At 30.9% G+C, this 20,991-nt stretch overlaps 1 protein-coding gene across 1 annotated transcript in view; it reads left to right on the top strand.

Moving 5' to 3' along the window:
* The first annotated feature begins 6,604 nt into the window (after positions 1 to 6,604).
* Positions 6,605 to 20,991, top strand: part of LOC123003716 — a 67,996-nt gene continuing 53,609 nt past the window's right edge. The window contains exon 1 of the mRNA XM_044396674.1: positions 6,605 to 6,840. Coding sequence (XP_044252609.1) covers positions 6,789 to 6,840 — 52 coding nt within the window. The 5' untranslated portion in view covers positions 6,605 to 6,788. The remainder of the gene's footprint in view (positions 6,841 to 20,991) is intronic.

Below are 20,991 nucleotides of genomic sequence, written 5' to 3' on the forward strand. Positions count from 1 at the left end.
AAGTGGAAGAATCTCGGAGAGTAATAAGATTTTTGTAATTTACATTGCTGAAATTTTTCAACATTTGGCACTTTTTATTAAATCCGACAGAAAGTGTTTAAGATTGATTACGACTTATTTAAATGGAATACACTTGAGGGCTGGAGAGTTACTCAAAGTTATCAGAGCCGACACCCAGTCGCGAAGTTATTTTATTGTTGGCTAAAGTTTCTATTTACCTGAGACCGAAGCAGCTGTTGGTCCAAAAGTTAGAACCTGGGGAAAGTAATGATTTAGTTTTTTCGTCGCATGATTGTATGAATTTATAGTAATCTTATGAGCTCCAGCCATAAACAGTTTGTTAGTTTTTAATCGACTGCTTTCCAGTTTTACATAATTTTAAAATTTATAAGCTTTTGAGTGGTGGCGTGAACGCAGCCAAAGCCGCCATCACGTGATACACTTCGACATGCAAGTTGTGGTAAACACAGTTAAAACTTATTTTTACAAACAAGGGGTTATTATAATTATTATGCGTCCACCGACAATATAATAGGTCTATTAAGTTGTCAACTTAAAAACGTATAAATATGTCACTGGTGGTTTTCGGAATCTTTTTACTAACTTATTGAATCAAGATCCATGCAGGAAATTGCTCTATTATTTGCCCCAAGACAATGTCGGATAAAATTCACATTTCGAAGTCTTATTAATACGAAAAGTTTGCTCGTTTTGTGTCATCTGTCGTTTACCTTTCCAAACCAGCGACATCTTAATCAAATTTCACGTCGATACATGCGGAATATTGAAAAGCTTATGGGAAAGGAGGCATCCGCTATCAATGAACTGAATATGTATGGCCGTCTCTTGAATTCAGTGTTAACCATATTAAATAGGTCAGCTTTTGTACGCGATTTGGTCTTATCCAATTTCGGGTCAGCTTATGCTGAAAGCTGTTTTTGTTGAAAGGAAAAGTTAAAACGATCCTATAATTACAAATATGTGCAGTTCTGCATTTTCTAAAAATGCAGTTGATATTTCGTAGGCGGTGGAAAAGATTTATTACTTGTGCAATTACTCAAGCTGTTATTTGCCCATTCACAAATTTCATGCACGCCACGCATCGTTAAATTAAATTTCAACACTGCAAAATCTCACTATTTGCTCTTGAAACCCAGCATTAATTCTTTCATTTTTTTCTTTCATCGATATTCCATAGACGCGGTAAATAGATAATGCAATGACACGAGTATCCTTTTAGCTGATGTCGAGTTATATGACTGTTGTTATCTCACGGAATGGTTTTTCAATAACTAGTTTTCTTTCACAATTACATCCCGCTCAAACTTTTTCGATTCCAACTTCAGTCTATTGTCCAAATAAATATATCATAATCTCGCTTACGAATTATGATTTTCCGTCGCTGAATTAAAACGAAAGAATGCAACGAATGTGAGAAAAATCGTTACTGCGGCGACAAAAATTAACCTTTTTTGTCGAGTTTCGTTCCAAATAAGAATGTCACGCGAATGTATTTGATTTTCAATTAAAATTAAATCAGCAAGTTAAAAGTTGAAAGAGTGTTGATTTGTTCTTTAAAAACTATGATATGTTGGTAATTGCATTTTTGAAAGCTGAATTTTGAGTAACAAATTGTTTTCTAGAATTAGCAATTTTTAAAATAATTTGACAAATTCGACTGCTGTGTACCCTTTGCACAAAAGGCTTTGTTTTCTTGTATAAATTCAACAGTAAATGCTTTCAACTATTGTGCAACGTCTAATGGTTTTCATAATTAAAGTAATTGTGTTGTGTATGAAACGATTATAATCTTAATAATGAGTAAAATTACTCTGCTAATTCGTAGGTAATCATTTTCATCACGGTACGGACTCAATTATCGAACCGTTCAGTGTAACCCACATTTCGGCTATTGTTTCGTCAACCATATTCATACTTCGTCAATAAATAATATTCTAAGCGTTACTCAGAAGTAAATTATTAATGGAGGTGCCTGAAGGAAATTATTTAGTTTATTCGAGACACGATAGAGACGCATTGTGCCAAATGAAATTTATTATTCATCACGAAAATCGCTAAATGGCAATGACTGTTTTTTTTACGTTAAATTTTGCATGTCTGCTTTCAGCAGCCACGCATAAAAAATCCACCGCAAAATTGCAGAACGTAGCTGAAATTTTCAAAATAACTACATTAGGTTCAAGCGTAAAAAGCGCTTTCTTTATTATAATTAACACAAGCACTGCTATTTTTATCAACTTTTCAATAAGTCTCTAATCAGCATCACCTAGCTCCCAGCTAATTTGTTTGTTGCAACACTTTTTAATTAACTCAAATCCTGCTGAATGCACAATTTTTCTCTTTATTTGTACAGCTAATTATTTTATTTATATAAATTTTCTTTTTTGTTTTAATTTTTTTGCATATTTTTTAAAATTAACATAAAAAATGTTAGATTTAGTAGAATAGAACATATTATAGTCTGTTGTTTTCAAGTACATGCCATTTTCATCTTACGGTGCAGACTTATCGCAGTGTTCAAATTTAGCGTTCATTTTTCAGTAGCTGTGAAGAAAAGTGGTATTATTCACACATGATAGCGCTATTCCACTTCACAAGAAATTACAAACCTTAGCATAAGTCCTTACGGTTCCATGCACAATTTTGTTGTAAAAGTTTTTCAAGTGGGTTTGATATAAAGTTTAAGAATTTTAAAAACACCAAGTGATTTTTCATACCTACACAGCTTTAAATAAATCGCAATTAAATTTCAAAACCGATTCAACACTTTTTCGATCAAAAATTACAATTAATTTTGAAATTCGTTTGTCCGAAAAGTGGCGCACCTCCGTGACACGGTGTCCTAGACAACAAGAAAAATGTTGAAAAAAATCTATCTATAAAAATTTCGAAGTTATGAGGGTCTAAATTTTGAACTTAAACTTTATTTATTTCTCTTGGAAAAATAATTTTCCAAGTTTTTGCTAAGGCTATTAGAAGAGGAAATGAAAAGCTATATCCTAAACTGGAACTCTGTTTAATGTTATTTGTGGTTTTTATTGGCAAAATTTTTGTACCTTTACTAAATAATAATACTAATAATAATAAGATCATCAGTATTGTTGAATAGACATAAAAAATGTCAAATGTCAAAAAATAAATGTCAAATTTTTTTGACAGATAGAATATTTTAAACATTTTTTAGTGCTCTGGCGGACTACCCAATTACTCTCTTTCAAGGAAGTGCGCGACTTACCGGATAGCCTGTATATCGAGGTGGGAGATGTATAAGATGTTATAGTGTTGGAAAAAAGTTTTTTAATAGTGTTACCAATTTAAGGTGAAACTTTACGATATTTGGATAGAATTTAGAAATATTTAATGAAATTTGGTTTTAATGCGTTTTATTTATCAGAATAAAATACTAAAAAGAAAAAATATTTAATTATAATTATAAATATAAAAGAAGACAAATAAAAATCAAGACTAAAAACACAAAAAAGGGACACTACATTTCTTAAAAAATTTATAGTTTTTACTTACAATTTTAAAACAACAATTGACAATAATTTTAGTATGTATTTTATTTTTTACTAAACTAAAAAATAATCAAAAACCTACTTAAAATGCGTGTTGTACCTAATTGGTTTTTGCCACCATGCTGTTTTTCTTTATTGGGTAGATGTTCAACGACCGCTTCAATTTAATATTTTTGTCATTTTTAAAATATGGTACTTTTATAAACCATAAGAAGTTCACGTTGTTATAAATTAAATTCTACTTGACAGTTTGGCCAATGGTTGGAACAATCCTCTTTACAAAGTTTACTTCAAATGATGTATTTAAGGCTCTTAAAATAGTATTGTTGCATTTAAAGTTGGTTACATTTAAGTGTTTCTTGAAATGTTGTTGCTAATATGTAATAATTGTAGGTATTTGTAAACGAATAAACTGAGACAAGATTTTGTAACGTAAAATAAGCTTTGTTTCTGAACTGTAGTCACTTGAAAAATGCCGGATCTGGTGTTTCGTTCTTTCATCTTAAGATACAAAAAGCGCCTCGTGGTATCGAATTGTCCCATTAGTGGAGACGTGCTCGCAATGACTTATGGTATCTTGTTTCCGATATATTCCCTTTGACACTGTAGACTTTAGCATCTTTCCTTTAAAGCAAAAACTGTAGAAACTCGTCGCATACCGATCGATCTTCCCCCAACACTTGCCGAATTCAAATTAAACTTTTCATAAACCGTGAAAAATTTGTTATCTTTGAACTGTTGGTAAGTTTATTTTGATGCATGTCTGACACCCAGCCGTTTGTTTCTTCCAATCCACTCATTTCTCTCTGCCATCCTTACGGAGGCACCTGTACGAGTTATTCACTCACGATGTGTTTTCTACCAGATCCCGGTAATAAATTTTTACATTCAAAAGAAAAGTCGGCAACGAAAACCCTCTAACGCGATTGTATTTGCACAAAAATAGACATTCGTCACCGCACGGACGAATTTATAGATGCAGTGTGGGTTACGCCAGGCTGGACTATAAAGGAAACTTCAATTTTGCAAAATTGGATACAAAAACAGTAAAATTTAGATCGAATAAAACAAAACACATGCAATTTTTGCGTATTTGGTCACAGTTTGCTGGAGAGGCAACAATGTTATTATAACTGAGATAATTATCTCGGTCTGAAAAAAGAATTCTAAAAATTGCATGACCCAATGGAAAAACCAATCTGAATTTAGAGCTTATTCCATATCTGGTGGCGAACTGACAGTGACAGAGAAGACACTTGAAATGCGCCCACTTGGTTAAGATAAAAAAATACATAGGTGTACTTTTTTTCTCTAAAATTTTCTTAGGTGTCATTTTGCAAGAGTTTGCAACCGGGTGATCGCAAATAAAGATCAATATTTAAGTAAGAAAATCGTTTAGATGTAATCGTTAATGAACTTATTATAACCGACGATAGCAGCGATGAAAGCAATTTTTACTTTAGTGATTTTGAAGACAAGGATTGTTAGGAATATCATTTTTTTAAATTCTTTTCATGCGTTAACAATTTAATAATTTGTTCATCATTCTTCATCTTATGTATGAATACCTACTTATTATAATTTTTTAAAGAACAACAGTGGTTTTGAAATATTATTTAGTACGACGCCAATGAACAATATTTTTTTTACTAGTAAACATATGTTTAGTGTCATATTTCAGTCATTTTTGACAACGTCAGTTCGCCACCAGATTTGGTACAAGCTCTATTATTTATTATTAGTATTTATTACCATAGCAACACAAAAATTTTCCGAAATTTTTTTGACTCATTAGCTAAAATTAATAAGTGGAATTTTTTTGACACCAAAAGTAACCTCAAATATTTAGTAATTTTAAACATTAAAAACTAAGATTTTCTTACTTGAATTCGTGATGTCCTGCAATTTTCACCCGAATACCACTCGTGCATTGATTGAATTCGGAATTTTTTCTTGTGATTGGCAAAAACGTGTAAATTAGCCTTCGTGTTCCACTCAAGCTAATTAATAACGTTTTTGACAATCACTGGAAAAAATTTCGGGAAACAATCAATGCACTTAGGATATTATAAGTAAAAATTATACAAACTGCTTTCATTTACTTTTTTTGTATTATATGAATGTTTCGTTTCTAAAAATAACATTTTTATATTTTTTATAACAATACTTATTCGTCACGAGATCAGTTTAACCACGGCAGAAGCGGGCTTTTATTTATTTTCTGCAAACTTATCGTGTGAAAACTTTCCATCAAGAGTTGTTAGCAACCAATTTTAAAAAGTTATGTTGAAAAATCGTAAAGAATACTTCAGCTCCAGAAGTTGCCCTCCTGAGACCGCGTATCTTTCTTCGATAAAGCTTTATGGTCCGGTCTAAAATACAACAATAATTTTTGTAGAGTTTTAATTTTACATCTGACTAGGGTTGGGGTAGAACTTTTGTGTGCTGCGTAAATAGTCTTGATAGGATGCATCTGTTGAGAGTATCGATCTCTTCGTAAATTTTAAAGAAGTTGACATCCTTTAACGCCCACGTGTAATATTTTAGCGCGGATCTAGCGGCTGAAACTTGCCCAAACTTGTTCAGTTTATACGAAAGACTCCGGCATCAATTTTATGGGTAGAGGAAGGCCACTATGTATAGATGTTATTTTCTCTTGTCTAAGCCCTAGTTGGAAAAATGTAACTATGTTTCAGTTAGAGACTGAAAGCTGGAAAGTTTTCATTAAAACGCTTTTAGTTGTACGAAATAAATAATGATTTTTGTGCACTCTGCGGTCGTGAAATAATTCACTTTGTTGCGTTTGCTATTATCTACAGACGCTTTATTAATTGTAAACAGCGCAACCCATTTCCGCTAAGATTCCTTAGTTCAAAAGGCAACCAGTGTAAATTTCCATCTCGACATCATTTCTCACTTCTGAATTTGCATTATAAAAACACAAGCAACATTTATCCAACTTAAATAAAGAACAAAACATTGTAGGAAAACCGTATCAAGTGGCGCATGTCACAAATCCTTGGTTAGCGGATTCGCGTCGACAAAGTTTCAGTTTTCGACGTCAGTTTGCAGCGTCGGGACGCCGACGTCGGAACATCGCGTCATCACTCATCACACGGGAGAACACGTGCGTTCGGTAGCGTGTTCTAATTTAAAATCAATCAGACTTGTCAATTCCTCGATGAAAATGGTTTGCATGTAAGATAAGTCGAGTGTTGATGGTAAAAGAGGAATGTGAGTGTCCTGTAAATGATGAGTGTTTCCAGTCTGTGCCATATTTCTACCATATTTTTCATTACTGGTAAGGAAGGTTGTTGGAATTACTGTCATGTTTGCTTTCCTAATGAAATAACCTAACGTCCATTATTTAATCATTCCGTTGGTCACGCTCCTATTCCAGTATTGCTTTGAATTCTCTACGTTGCCTCGTGGGATATTTCCACAGACTGATTCGATTTATTAAACTTTCCCAAAGAATCAATAACAACTTTTTTATTATTTTAAGCCTCTGATAGTTGTGGAACAAATTAAACATTTTTTTACAAAATATTCTAATTTATAAGTTATAACAATTTCTTGCTAGAATAAAGTTTATAGAGAAACATGATTTTTTTAGTACTTATAAAAGTTCCAGTGTTGTCTTTATGTTTAGTTCGGTTCAAACCCTTGTAATTGAATTTTAAGTTTTACTTGGTTATTATTCTTTTATGTGATTATGATTATGTTTTATATTTATTATACTGTACTATGTATTTAATAAATAAAATGTTTAAATACAAAAACAGTTATTTAACTGTTAAAGCAACAAACTAAAATGAAATTGTGTTTTTAATAACGTAAAAGTGTTTTAGATTTATCTAAATAAATAAAGGTACAAATTGTATTTTTTGATCAATTATATTAGTACGAGTATATAAATTTTTTTATAGTACTTTAGTATATCAGTTATTTTACATAAAAAATTTAATCATCTTGCAATAGAATAGAGTCGCTTGTACATTAAACATAAGTACAGATTGGAATAGATTGCTATAATTTACTTCCAATTTATTCAGTCTCATAATTTCTTTAAGAAAATTGTAAGGAAACTTTATAGATGTGACATATTTTGATATTATCAATTTGTCATCAGTTTGTCGTGTAATAAAAAAATATAATTTGTAGGGAAGCTTTGAATCACTTATTAGCTCAGTTTTTGTGCAAAAATGGAATGTTGGTTTGACTAAACATTTCGTGGAGAATGCATATATCAAAGTATAAAAACACTGCTGTTTTGCATTTTTATACAAAATCTTGTTTTCTCAGTAAACGCTAAATACATTTTTGACTCTTATATTATGTAAAAATATGCGCTCTCTGTAATACGGTTGGTAGAAACTACAGCAATAAACTGCACTTTGTAATCAAAAATTTACGAACTTTTTAGCCAAATAAAATCAAAATGAAGACCGAGATTAAGAAGTCGTAAAACTTAACTTTCTTTCTAAAATTAAAAATATGAAATTTTTTTTCATGTGTGAATTTTGTAATCGCCGGTAACATTCCTATTTCTTAAAGATGGTATCAGAATGATCTTTGCGTTCTTATCTCAACGATCCAATAAAATTTTTCCGCGTCTGCTTGTTCTAAAGTAGCTACATCAACGTCGTATTGCCATATCCTACAATATTGGATGGACAAAATTTTGAGAATAATCGTAAACGTTTGGAATAAAAACTCTATTTTCCCAAATTAGAAACAATGTAGAATATTGCACTTAAAAATGTTTTAATACTGAACGCTTTTCATCTTAATAAAATTGTTTTTATAGCTTAATCAAATTTCAAGAGACTCATTACGTAGACTTTTTCACATAGTGTAAATTAATTGGCTTATAATGCTAACAAAATCAGCTGCTCAAAAGCGCGTTGGTTGCTTGTAATTTTTTTGCACAAATATTCGTGCAGGTAGATTAAACTTTTTAGTGAAGCAAGAATCTGCAAAATTCACTTCAGAGACTTTTTCTTTTTCAGAAACAACAGAGATGAGAAACTTTTTTACTTTATTTTGTGTACGTTGTGTTTCTCTAAATTTAATCACATATTATTAGCAAATCAATCGAAAACGCATCGATAATGATACACTGACCTTTCATTATTGAGTCATGAGTTGCTCTATAATGTCCATGTTTGTTCATTTCACTCGACCACTCCCTACATGTGAGCACCTGGTATCTTGATCTCTGGCTTAAAACCTTCAGCTACATTTTACACGCGAGCTTAACTAATTAGTGACTATTTTGATTACTAGCTTCAACTTTATCCAGCTTACAGTAATATCGTTAATGTTTAACACATGTTACTGGAGTAAATGGCGCCATTTGCAAATATACTTCCAAATTAGCTTTATAGAACCAAGTTAAGTTCTCTTCTATACAAGTGCACAAAAGAACAAAATGTAAACAAATTTCAAAGTTAGATAGTCTCATAACGTTTTTGTGTCACAGTTATGAAAAACTTGCCCTTTGTCGTTAATATTTTTTGAAATGGAATAAAACAGACAAAATAATTTGTTGAAACGCTTGAAACTGGAGCTTCAAAGCTTTAGCGAAATAATGTGAGAAAAGTTCATTTCTGAATAGCTTAGAGAATTTGATATTCCTGCAAATGAACTTTATTACTTGCGTTACTTAAAGAAAACGTTTGGGTACCGTCCGTCTCATTATCGAATCGATGAAAATCATTAGTCGTGCATTATCGTATCTATTTTTTTTTATTACGGTTTGGCAATGCTAAGAATCCTGTTAAGACCGCGCCTGAAATAATTAAAATATTCAAGGGGGTCTGAAAAAAGGAATCACGTTAGAAGCGAAGCAAAAGAACGGAAACGATAATAAATCTAAGGCCTTTTTACCAGACGCTACAAAATTTTATCTAAATATATCATCATCCCCCTCATTACACACTAATGAGAAGAAATGATTAAAAAGATTAAGATCTGCAACCTGCGGCGATATTTTTACAGTTAAGGACAGACAAAGGAATCAAAACTGCCTTCGTTATTTTCACCTAGACCGGCTTCCTGCATCGCGTTTTATTCATCTTGTCATTCTTTGTAGACTCGCTATTTATTTAAATTCTTGTTCAAAACAACCCTTTACCATATTCCGATGATTTATTGACAGAAACTACAAAGCTGACAATGAAAAAATGCATACAAAGGAAATACTGAGCGGGAATTTAGATAAAAACTACTCGAACGTGATACTTCACTCGGCAAAAGCTAAGTTTTTATTAATTTTAAACTAAACATTAAGTTTACATTTTTATTTTCTTTACTACTCTAAGCTTGCTTCTAACGTTAAAAGTTTAAATTTAGTATAATTATTATGATTACAAGCACAAATTAGAAAATCTTTAATTACTACCTGAAAATTTTGCTGTCTTCAACCAAAATATCTGAATAAATATTTCTTGTTTATTAATTTCTATATTTCTACATAAAACAAAATTCCTGGCATGATCTTATTATGTTTTCTTGGGATTCCAAAACGCCGCAGCATTCCGTAACAAAAAGAAAAATTCGCTCGTGAAAGTTTTATTTATAAATGAAGTAAGGACATCACGTCAGTTCTCCTTTTCAAGAGCTTCACGAGTATAATGCAATGAAGAATTTATTTATGTTAGGTCCTTTGTGTCCCGGCTACATTTGGCCTGTCATACATATTTATAAATGAAGGAAAGGAACCATGTGGGTGAAACATATCAAACTCGTTTTGTCATCAAGTCACGTCTACAATCTTGTAACACTTTGTACTCTTGTTGAGTCGAAACGGACCAGCCATGAAAGGATGAAAACTAATATTGTGATACTTTTAGCTTTTTTGTAATTTCTCTATTTCCGTGATGATATGAAATTGACTATTGGTTTCTTACGGTTTTACTTATTGAGACCATTTCTATTTTGCTCGTATATTGAGGTTAGTTTTTTGGCTTGCTGATCGTGTTTCGTTCTACAGAGTAATGTTATGTCATATTTTTTACCACTTTTGTACAATTAGGAAACTTGCATTGTCAGTATTTTATTAAAAGAGCAAAACGTATATCTGTACAATGGTGGTCTATTGTCACGTTCTAATCTGATTCGTTCCACTTGTGTCGTGCTTTTCGAACCATTAATATTTTTATTACATTGTAGTCACTACGTTATAATATCTATCAAACATTAGTAACAAACGATATAAGATCTCCAGCAGAGTTCTACAATAAAATAAAAAATAATTTATTTTAATGAATAATTGCCTTAATACTAAGTAAGTAAATATAATATAAAAATTATAATAATATAATATAGTAATAAGTAAGTAAATAAAACATAAAAATTATTCAATTCTCGACAATTTATTTGTTTGATTCTGAAACATTTTGACATTAATGTTAGTCCTAATAACAAATTTATTGTAAATGGTGAATGTTCAGACTTCGTTACATCGTGTCATGCATCGGAGTGGATTTTCCTGTTTTACTCGTTTATGGAAATTATTTACTGAAATTAGTTTGTTTTTGCTATAAGCTTATTGAATTGGTTGTATAACGTTTATTTTTATAAATATTATTTTCTTTATATTTTTGTTTTTAAGAGCCGTAATTATTAGGAAAAAAATATCGTCGTATGAAATCGTATGGTTCAAGTGCCTTAAAAACCGTTATAAATTTTGTATTCACTGCCTACCTGTATTCTTGGTTTAAGAAAAATGTGATCGTACAAACCCTAAGAAATTGCAATTACCTGTGAAACCCACAAGTCTTAAAAATTCAAATTTTTGTCATCTCAAGCCTAGTAAAAAATATTCATTTCACGAAAATTTTGCAGGCGATTAATTAATCTTTTGTGCTCTGTCAGTTGCGGATTTTCCTTTTTAGGGACGTAAATATTTTACAGCTTTGAAATGATATGCAAGATGAAATTTTGTACAACTTGGCAACTTTGTCAAGTTTAACGTAAGTAAACTGAATTAATAATGCAACTGGTCCATTTTGTTGCCAATTATGAGTTTAATTTAAAATTCACTGTAATCTGGAACAGCCGTAGTATCATATTGATCAATGTTTTATAAGAAAAATTTTGTTGCAGAATTGTAAAATACAAAAATGTATTTAATCAAACATTTGTTGACAACTTAAACAATAAACCTTAGTTATCCTGTAAAACAAGATTAAATTAATTCGGTTTTTGCAATGTCGTTTTTAGAGATTACAATAAGTTTAAAATGTACTAAAAGCTTTTTCGAAGTGTTTTTTTTGCAAATAAACTCACAATTTAACGAGTTTTACAAATTTTTAACAGCAAAATATGCATTTTTTCATTTACAAAATGTTTACCTAGTTCCTAATAAATTGAAATCAAAACAGTTGTTGTTTAATCGTTAAATTTGAAAATATTCATCTTTTGGCAATGTGGATTACAATGAAAACATGCATCAAAGGCAAACACGCGGACCTCTCTAAAGCCGGTTTCGTGTTTGTGGCATTTTTAATTAATAACCCCCCAAGTGGTTTCTTTGCAAGAAAGCGCTTTGCCGGCTTAAAATTTGCCCAATAATAAAGAAGCAAACCTCCTACGAACGTACATACATTTTCTTTAAATGCCTGAGGATATGTAATGAGTACGCCCTTCAGAAAAGCTGTAATTGCAAAGACCTCGACAAGAACAAAAGCTTATCATAAATAAATAAAACTTGGTTGTGCAAGATCAAAGAGAATATTTTATAAATCCAGTTGACATGAGGTTAGTGGATTTAACGGTGGACGCTAGTGAAAAATTATGTCAAATGCAAATGCTGAACTCTGGCAGAAATGAGTGCTTTTTCAAACGCTTAAATATTCTTTTTATGTGACCAACGCGTTTTTTGCTTATTTGTATTTCACAAATATTGCATCTCGGAGGTTGATAATCTTCCACGCATTGCTGCTTCATAAATATTTCAATTTGGCTTGGGTTATTATCCGGAAAACAATAAATCAACGCACTTTTGTCGCCGGCTTCCAAAATGATAATTTTAATTGTGTTGTCACTTTATAATAAATTTAACCACTTTTAATCTTAAATACTCAAAATGGTTTTTAATTTCTATTGTTCATGTGTATTTTTATTTTCAATAAAAAACATTAATTAATAAGACAAGTTTTTGCTTAAAAGACAGTGACATTGATCGCATTAAAGTTGGTTTAAAATTCATACATATCATTTAAAATACAAGGGTGGGAACTGGCACTTCTCATCAATTATCTCGTTTCCAAACGATTCCAGTAAATAATCTAGAATTGAGATTTGTTCTAAGGGCAAAGTTCTAATTGGCAGAATAAGAATAGGAAGAAAAATATTTTAAGGTGCGAATTAAGTGCACAAAATTGTTAATTCATAAAATGTATTTAAAATTTTTATTTTGCTTTGGCTTTGATGTTCGAAGAGTGATAGAGTCCGACAGATAACAGTATTGACCGGCCTGAAAACACAGAATTATTGTGATATGTTTACGATGTTTCATTACAAATTCGCCTGATGCTAATAATAAATTATTATTAGCTTCGCATGTTTATTACCTCATATTTCACAATATTCGTTGCAATCAATATAAATTAACTCCTTGAAATAAAATGGGCCAGATCGTCTCAAAATTTACTTAATAAGATAAAACACGAAGTAGCAATTAATAACCCCGCATCTCCTCTTAATTGACACACTAAATTGTTGTTTTCTCCTTTTCGGAGTTGTTTTTGTTGTCGGTTAAATTTTTAATGGTCCGAGTGGTGAGAAAAGTTCTATAAATTCCCATCTCGACTTTGGTTTAGGGTATAATCGATACCTTCACTTCTAAATTGTGTTAGTGGACACGACATAGAGTGAAACCGAGCTCCCCGGAGGTTCGGTAATACGCCTCCGTCTCTCTGGAGTATAACCGCTCTGATTTATTGTCTAATGTCTGCTTCCTGCATCGGTATTCTTCGCCTTTATTTACTGTTGATATTACAGCAGTTCGTTGAATTTTCCATAGGCTTTGCGCAAGAAACGCTTTTTTTCTCAACGAAAAACCATACTTTATTTAGCAGAAAAGTCGACGAGGATCAACGTGTAACAGGATAAATCGATGGGACGAACAGTTAGGTTTCTGGTGGATGCGCCGGAACGGAGCTATCCAAACAAATGTTTCATTTTTTTTCAAATTAAACAAAACGTTTTAAAGTTTTATATTCCAAAGCAATTCAAAAGTTAAAAGGTGTAATTGCCGCTGCAGGGCAGCAAAGCCTCTCAGTGATTATAAGAATTACATACTTGAGACCAGTAAAAACAAAGTGTTCTGGCGCAAATTGTAGGTGGATTTTCAGATCTTATAGCTTTGACGAGCGACGCTGACCTCGTTTTCCGCCTTGAATGTCCTTAGTTCGCCAATTACCTTCGAACAATACTTGTTCTAAAGACAAAGATTACGGATAAAATCAGAAATGTGATAAAACACTTCTTAAAACTACATTTGAATATTTGGCCAGCTAACACATGTTGTTTTAAATTACAATGCCGCATGATGTTTTAGAAACTTTTAGGATAAACCTGATTTGTTTTCAGTAATTCTAAAACCAAAGCAGGTTTATTATTTCAGTTTCAACACAGCTTTGCTATTGTTGTGAAGTTTTCATTCATGGAGACAAATGAAAAATCTGAAATACTGTTTTTGGTTTTAATTTTTACATTCTAGTTACGATAATTTGATGGCGTGATTTAAAATCGTATAATGCGGAAAATTTTATATTTGTTTGGTATTCTTTCAGTTAGTTTCCTTATTCCAATTGGTTTGATTCTGAAAAGTTGAACATTACCATTGGATTAATTCTCGAGACTGCGATTTTCATTAAAGTCGTCGACAACAGAAAGTGACAATTGTTAGAATTTCTACGCATTGAAGATTCGCTTTGAAAGCACTGTCAGCACTGTAAGTAATAAATTGAACGTAGATGGCGACAAAGAAGTAATATTAAAAAAATATATTTCTTTTCTAGTACTTTAAAACAACCTTGTCATTTATTTATAGCAATAGCAGAGCAAAAAATTAAATTTTTATGCTTTGTTTAACCTTAATTATAATACTCATTTTTCAAAATAAATGCAAATATTGTATTTAATGTAATGACATTTAATAATCAGCATTAATCCTATACATTTGAAAACTAATTGAATGACATTGATTTACTGTAGTTTATTTTAATTACACCATTTGTGTTTTATCTACATTACGAATTTATAGAGTTTAATTAAATATTTTCTATAATTACAAAATTTTGTTTTTGTTATGGGGATAAGTAATTTTACAAAATGTTAACTTTTGGGTATTTTGTTAAAACATTTACTAATACAAAATTGCTTTGATTTTTGTCAATAATTATATACATTTAATTCCTGTCAGCTTATTTAGTTGTTGTATTACTAATAATTTACCAAAAAAATATTAAACTAAGCATAGTTAACTAAATGTTTTAAATAAAATAATTTAACCATTATTATACCTACCTAATAAAAAAAATGCAATTTTAACTAAATAGATTTGATTTTGTGAGCTTTTCGTTAAACAGTTAAAATCTTTTAAAAACCTATTAATTCTTTTTTAGAAATCTGTATCGGTGAATATCCGTTTTCAGTCTCCCACGTAAAATTTTATGAAAAGCAAACACAACATAGCGATCACTGATTACTTCGTGCCCTCGTGAGTTTTATAATATTGATATAAAACGTCGCCTCCAGCAGTCAACTTTCCTGCCAACGCTTCAGATATTATTCTTGGAGTGTGTGCGCCTATCGTGAATATAATGTGCATGACACGACCGCATCGACAAGAGCAACACCAGCAGTTATGACCGGAAAATAGGAAGCCCGATACCGTGCATGATTTAAATTAAACAGATTCCAATTTATTGTTACGAATTTAATGTACAGTACGGTCTGATGTACAATGTACGCTTAATAAATTGATTGGAACGCGTGTTTCTACCATAAGTAATAGTCCATAAATTCATGTAATATCTTTCTAAATCATTCGGCTCGGCTTGTCCGATGGGATTGGTAATCGATTTTATGTTTGCGGTGCACCGGTTTAATTAAAAACCGAATCAATTTGACTTTATTAAATTTGTAAGAACGGAAGAATTTTTTATTTTTCAAATCACCTTAAGCCTAAACAGCCGATCGGGGAGTCCTAAAAGTTTTCAAGGTTAGCAAGGACTTTTACGACTAATCCTCTTGGTTTATAGACTGGACCGAAATCCCGGTTTATAAATACACAATAGTTTAGAGTATTAACCGATGCTAATAATACACGAAGCATAAATAGTGTTTATATTAAGCATCAAGAACGCTAAGGACACTTTACCGATCGAAGACAATTGTTTGGAGGAAGAGCAACATTTTTTGCGCGATTGATTTTTGTTAGTTTTTTTTAATGCTTACCGAGTTAGCAACAATAAACAAAATACTTACCGACGAGTTTGGGTTAGCAACTAGTAAATACAACTTACTGTCTTGGAAACAGATGTAGTAAATAATCGAATAGAGTCTAATCGCGGAAAAACACATTTATGTGTTTAAAGCTTTACATGATGTTCTGAATATTTAAGTTATATGATCATACTTGTACCAGGTCATATAAATAGTAAATAGTAACAATGAAATAAGCTATAAGGTTTGTTATGCATCGAGTTAAATGTATTGCCTTCGAAACTGTTTAAGTTTAAAAAAAAATAAAATAAAATATTTCTTTTAATATCTAAATATTCAATATTGAATAAATATGTCTTTGTAAAGCTGCAAAAACAGTTTTGTGTTTTCACTGTAATTTTGTTTCAGACTGTTCATTAGAAGCAAAAGATATAAATTTCAGTTATTGTAAAGGTAAATTAAGCTAGTTAATTCGTACAAGTCAATAAACAAACAAGGTGGTTTGCTTAAGTGTACAAATTAAGGTAGTTGTAACCAAATTAACTGACGAACTGTGTAAATTACGTAGTAGGTTGTTTTGTGCCAGGATAAATTGTAATAACAGGAAGTTTATTGATAAAGTTACTTATTAAAATTTTGATTCGATTACATTTCAGGATTGTTTAGAGTGATGAACTTTATAACGATTATGAACTACAATGTTGGACACGACTTGTCATTTATTTATTTACCTTATCATAATAAAAATAATTAACCCAGAAAATATGTGATGCGTTTTAATTGCGTCTGGCTTTCCGTAGTATCCAAACATTTATCAAATTCTTTGATGCGATAAAACCATCCAGAAATGAAATAAGTAACCTGCTAACTTATTGAACGAATATTCAGTAACGGATATTAATGTGCCGTTACATTTGACGAAAGATAGCACTGATTAAAATATTTCACGACTCTGAATAAATACTCATATGTTCAAGTAAATAAAAAGAATATGAAAGTACTTGCATGTCTCGGCTGTTTACATTTCATAAATATAAAATACATGGGCCAACGACAAATTGTCGTTTCATGCATAAATTATTGTCGTTAATTTAGTCATCTGTGCGCAAAACCTTCCGACAATATTTACTGAACGTAATGGCATTAAGAGAATTTTCATTTTTTCATCACGCCGGACAAGCAGTTTCTCATTAATGTTTCACTTTTCCATTATACCATATATCGGAGTTTCGTTATAAATAAATAAGTGATCTTTTTCACTCATGCAATGTATTTATTTTTTACTTGTTGATAATTCATATAGATTTGTTTTTTCATTGATTGCTTAGGGTACTTTGCTGTTAATGTGAATATCGAAAAATAAACATTTGGGGCAACTAATGTGGAAAAACGTAATTGAAAAATCGAATATACGCTTTTGGTAAATAGATTACAGCTGAAGACACTTTCAACATTTCCTGAATTAGTAATAAACTAAAAAACTATTCTAAATAAAATTAAATTAATTTAAAAAAGTGTACTATTATTGCAAAAAGTTGATAACTGAGTTCCGACAAAACTTAAAAAATTCTTACAAGAAATTTTATAATTTCATTTCGATTTCTTGCGAACTAAAAAGAACAAAGTGCAACTCAAGTATTCGGACATGAGTTTCCAAGTGCGTTTCAAACAAGCCTCACAAACTGAGCGAAGTAAGGTCAGGGCTGTCGTAGATCTAACAAGACCATGGCTATATTCAGCTCTCTTTGACGATAAAAGAAGAAAGGAAAGAATAAAGTATTGACTTTATAAAAGCTAGTTGGAACATGCATTAGCTCTACATTAGCTTGTAAATCAGGTTGTGGCTGGTCAGACAAACTCAATACCTTTGAAATGTTGTAGCTTCAAGTGTACACACAACACTCTAGATTTCCAGGCCGAACACAAGAACGACGAAATTTTAATTTATTGCAAAATTTGTATAAACGCGACTTCTAAAAATAGCTAGAGGCAAATAAGGATATTTATTCTGTGTCTTTACTTGTTCAAAGTGTTCATCTATGCAAACATTTTTTTTCATAAGCTGGATATGTTTTAATTAAAAAAAAGACTTAATTATGGAGAGTAAAATTAAACACATTTTATTAATATTTTATATTTAAAAAGCAAAAAATAATCTCATATCAACAAATAATTCAATTTTCTTGCTTTTTTTAAATTATACTAATGGAAAAGCAATAAAGTAGCAAACAAATTACTTTTATTCAATCCTCTATGTTAAAATTAAATTTTATCTACTCTTTTCTTCATGTTAAAATGAAATTTTATCGTCTAGATGATAGAAAAATACATCCATTGTTGTATATCTGCGGTTGTTAGTTGCCAACGATCTTTGACATTAGATCTCATTGTTGAATTTTACTTTGACATTTATAAAAATCGTCCAAATTGACTACAAAATTAATGAGGATTGAATAATTTTTTTTTCCTACGACCATATACGACACTAGATCATAACGCACAGTTACATATGCGCGAGAATTGACAATATCGTACGAGGTCAGAAACCTGTGCGATTTGTTTTCGCGCTGTGTGTTAGAAATCTAACGCACAATTCACACTTGAATGTTTTGTATTTTTTCATTTAACGTATTTTTTGTATCCATTATAAAAAATAAATCGTTATTCAACGTATCCATTATAAAAAAAAAATAATTATGGTCGTAGGAAAAATAGTGTACAAAACTAGCAGGAATGTGTCTAACGCACTCGCGGTATTGCCTGCACTCGGCTGACGCCTCGTGCGCAACTTTCCCGCTTGTGCGTTATTTATCACTTTCCGTGCTCGTTATGTAATATACTAATATTGAACACGATGATAAAATTTTCATTATCTTTTCGAGATAAAACTCAATTTTATCATCTTGTATAATAAATGACTATGATTAAAACTGAAAACCGTTGGATCAGAAAAATAAATACAGGGTTTTTTGAATAATTTTTTATTAATATTTTAAGACATATTTTATATTTGCAATAATTTGTCGTAACTTTATATTATTTGTCTATCGGTGTTATCTTTATTTTGAAATGTTCCACCTTTCAGATAATTTTTAAGTTTTAAAAATTTTCATAAAATAAATAAAATAATTGTTTGTTTGTGAGATTTTTTAATAAAGTAAAGTTCTGACGCTTTAATAAAATGTTTGTTGAAACACAGGCAATTTGCCGTATCTTTTGTGATTTTGTAAAAATAAAATGTGGTATGAGATATTACATATTTTCAAGTACCTCGTTTTTATGCTCAAATGTGTAGTTTTTGCATTTGGTAATACTGCGTTTTTTTGATTTGAGTTCTCTTTTGTGGTTCTCTTTTCGCAATAAATTTGTATATTATAGAAGATTGAGCAAAGCACTTGACAATTCGTAAAGTTGGTTGTTAATTTAAATATCAGTGCTGTAGTTTGAACCGGTCTCCGGGGTTTAAAGTGTGAAACGAGTTCCTTGAAGGCCGGAAGTAACTAAGTGAAACGGTGGAGTTAATAGATTCACGCGGCGTTTCTCCGTCTCCTGTTTTAGATTCCACACATGTCTTGCGAAACAAACCCTCTAATATAAGCAAATTTCCTCTATCCATCCGAATATATTCTAATTAGTTGGTATTGGGACAAGGCAAAGGGGACGTCCGACCGGAGGAAAGACAAGCTGTGCATGTGAATCGCTGCAGCTTATTAAACAACAAACTATTTGCATATTTACATATGGTAATCGAGTCTCTAGCTTACGGATAACATGCTCGGTGTAATCTAAAGACCAGATATGCACCGTCAAATTGGTAGCTTTCTGCTAAGTATATGCTCGGGTTAATAGGGACCGGGAAAATCCGGTCTTTCTCCTATGATGCACGTCACCGACGTTTTATATTTTCTATTCCGGTTCGCCGATGATATCACAAAAAAATTTCATTAACTTCACACGCAATCTGCAATAATAGCAACAAGGGGAATTATTATGCCTCCTGCAATTAAATACCGTTCAACCTGAACATAATAACTCACATACTTGACGTTCAAATATAAAATTCTTTAATTTTCATGCATTTTAAACCAACACTACAATCGATTACACTGCAGTTTAAAATTCCGTTCCAATACATAAATTTAATTTTTTAATTAAATTATGAAACGTATTGAAAATTTTTAATAAAACAAAAGTTCAACTCTTTCATCAAAAATATATTCGAACTCGGTAATAAGTAAGAAACGAATTTACCTACCCATTACGAAAATTTAATTACAAAATGTTAATATACAATACCGCAAAATAAAAAGTATCTATTGTTTTGTATAGTGGCTTATTTTCCACCAAAATTTTTAAGTTTTTTTTACAAATTTAAAAGCAATTTTAGTATTTAGTTAAAAAATATTGATTAAACAAATTAAGTCAAATCAACTAAAAAAGAGGTGATAATTTATACAAACAATAAAAGTTTAAATGAAATGAACATTTTATGGCATCATAATGTGGTTATTACTGACAGACTGAGTTTCATTCATTAACTACAAGCTAATTGCTGCTGAAAACGCATTCTACAAGAAGATATTTTTGAATTAGGTACATTAAAAAAAAACTAAATATTTGTTTATATCCATTTTGTATCATATTGGAAACTTACATTTAAGTTTTATCAAAAATTTAGTTAGCAAGTAGGTAATTAAATTGCTGTTATATTAAGTTGTCTAATTAATATAAAAAGAAAATAGCCCATTTTGTTCTAAATCGACTGTTTTCGACACTCTAAATTAAGTTAGATTATTGAAGACTTTTATAGTTGCTCAACAAATAAACTGAAAACGTGCAAGAAAAGCAATAAGAACCGCTGTAGCAAAATTAGGAAAAATCCCGAATAAATATCTGAAGCGTGATTTGGTGAATGCAATACCAGCGACAAATTTTTTTCATTATTTTTTATTAGTCAATAATTGTAAGAAGCCTTTAAACAACGTTAAAA

This window comes from Tribolium madens, unplaced genomic scaffold (genome assembly GCF_015345945.1).
Source record: "Tribolium madens isolate multiple individuals breed KSU strain unplaced genomic scaffold, Tmad_KSU_1.1 Scaffold_1;HRSCAF=32;Tcas5.2_LG8, whole genome shotgun sequence".
Classification (NCBI taxonomy): Eukaryota; Metazoa; Arthropoda; class Insecta; order Coleoptera; family Tenebrionidae; genus Tribolium; species Tribolium madens.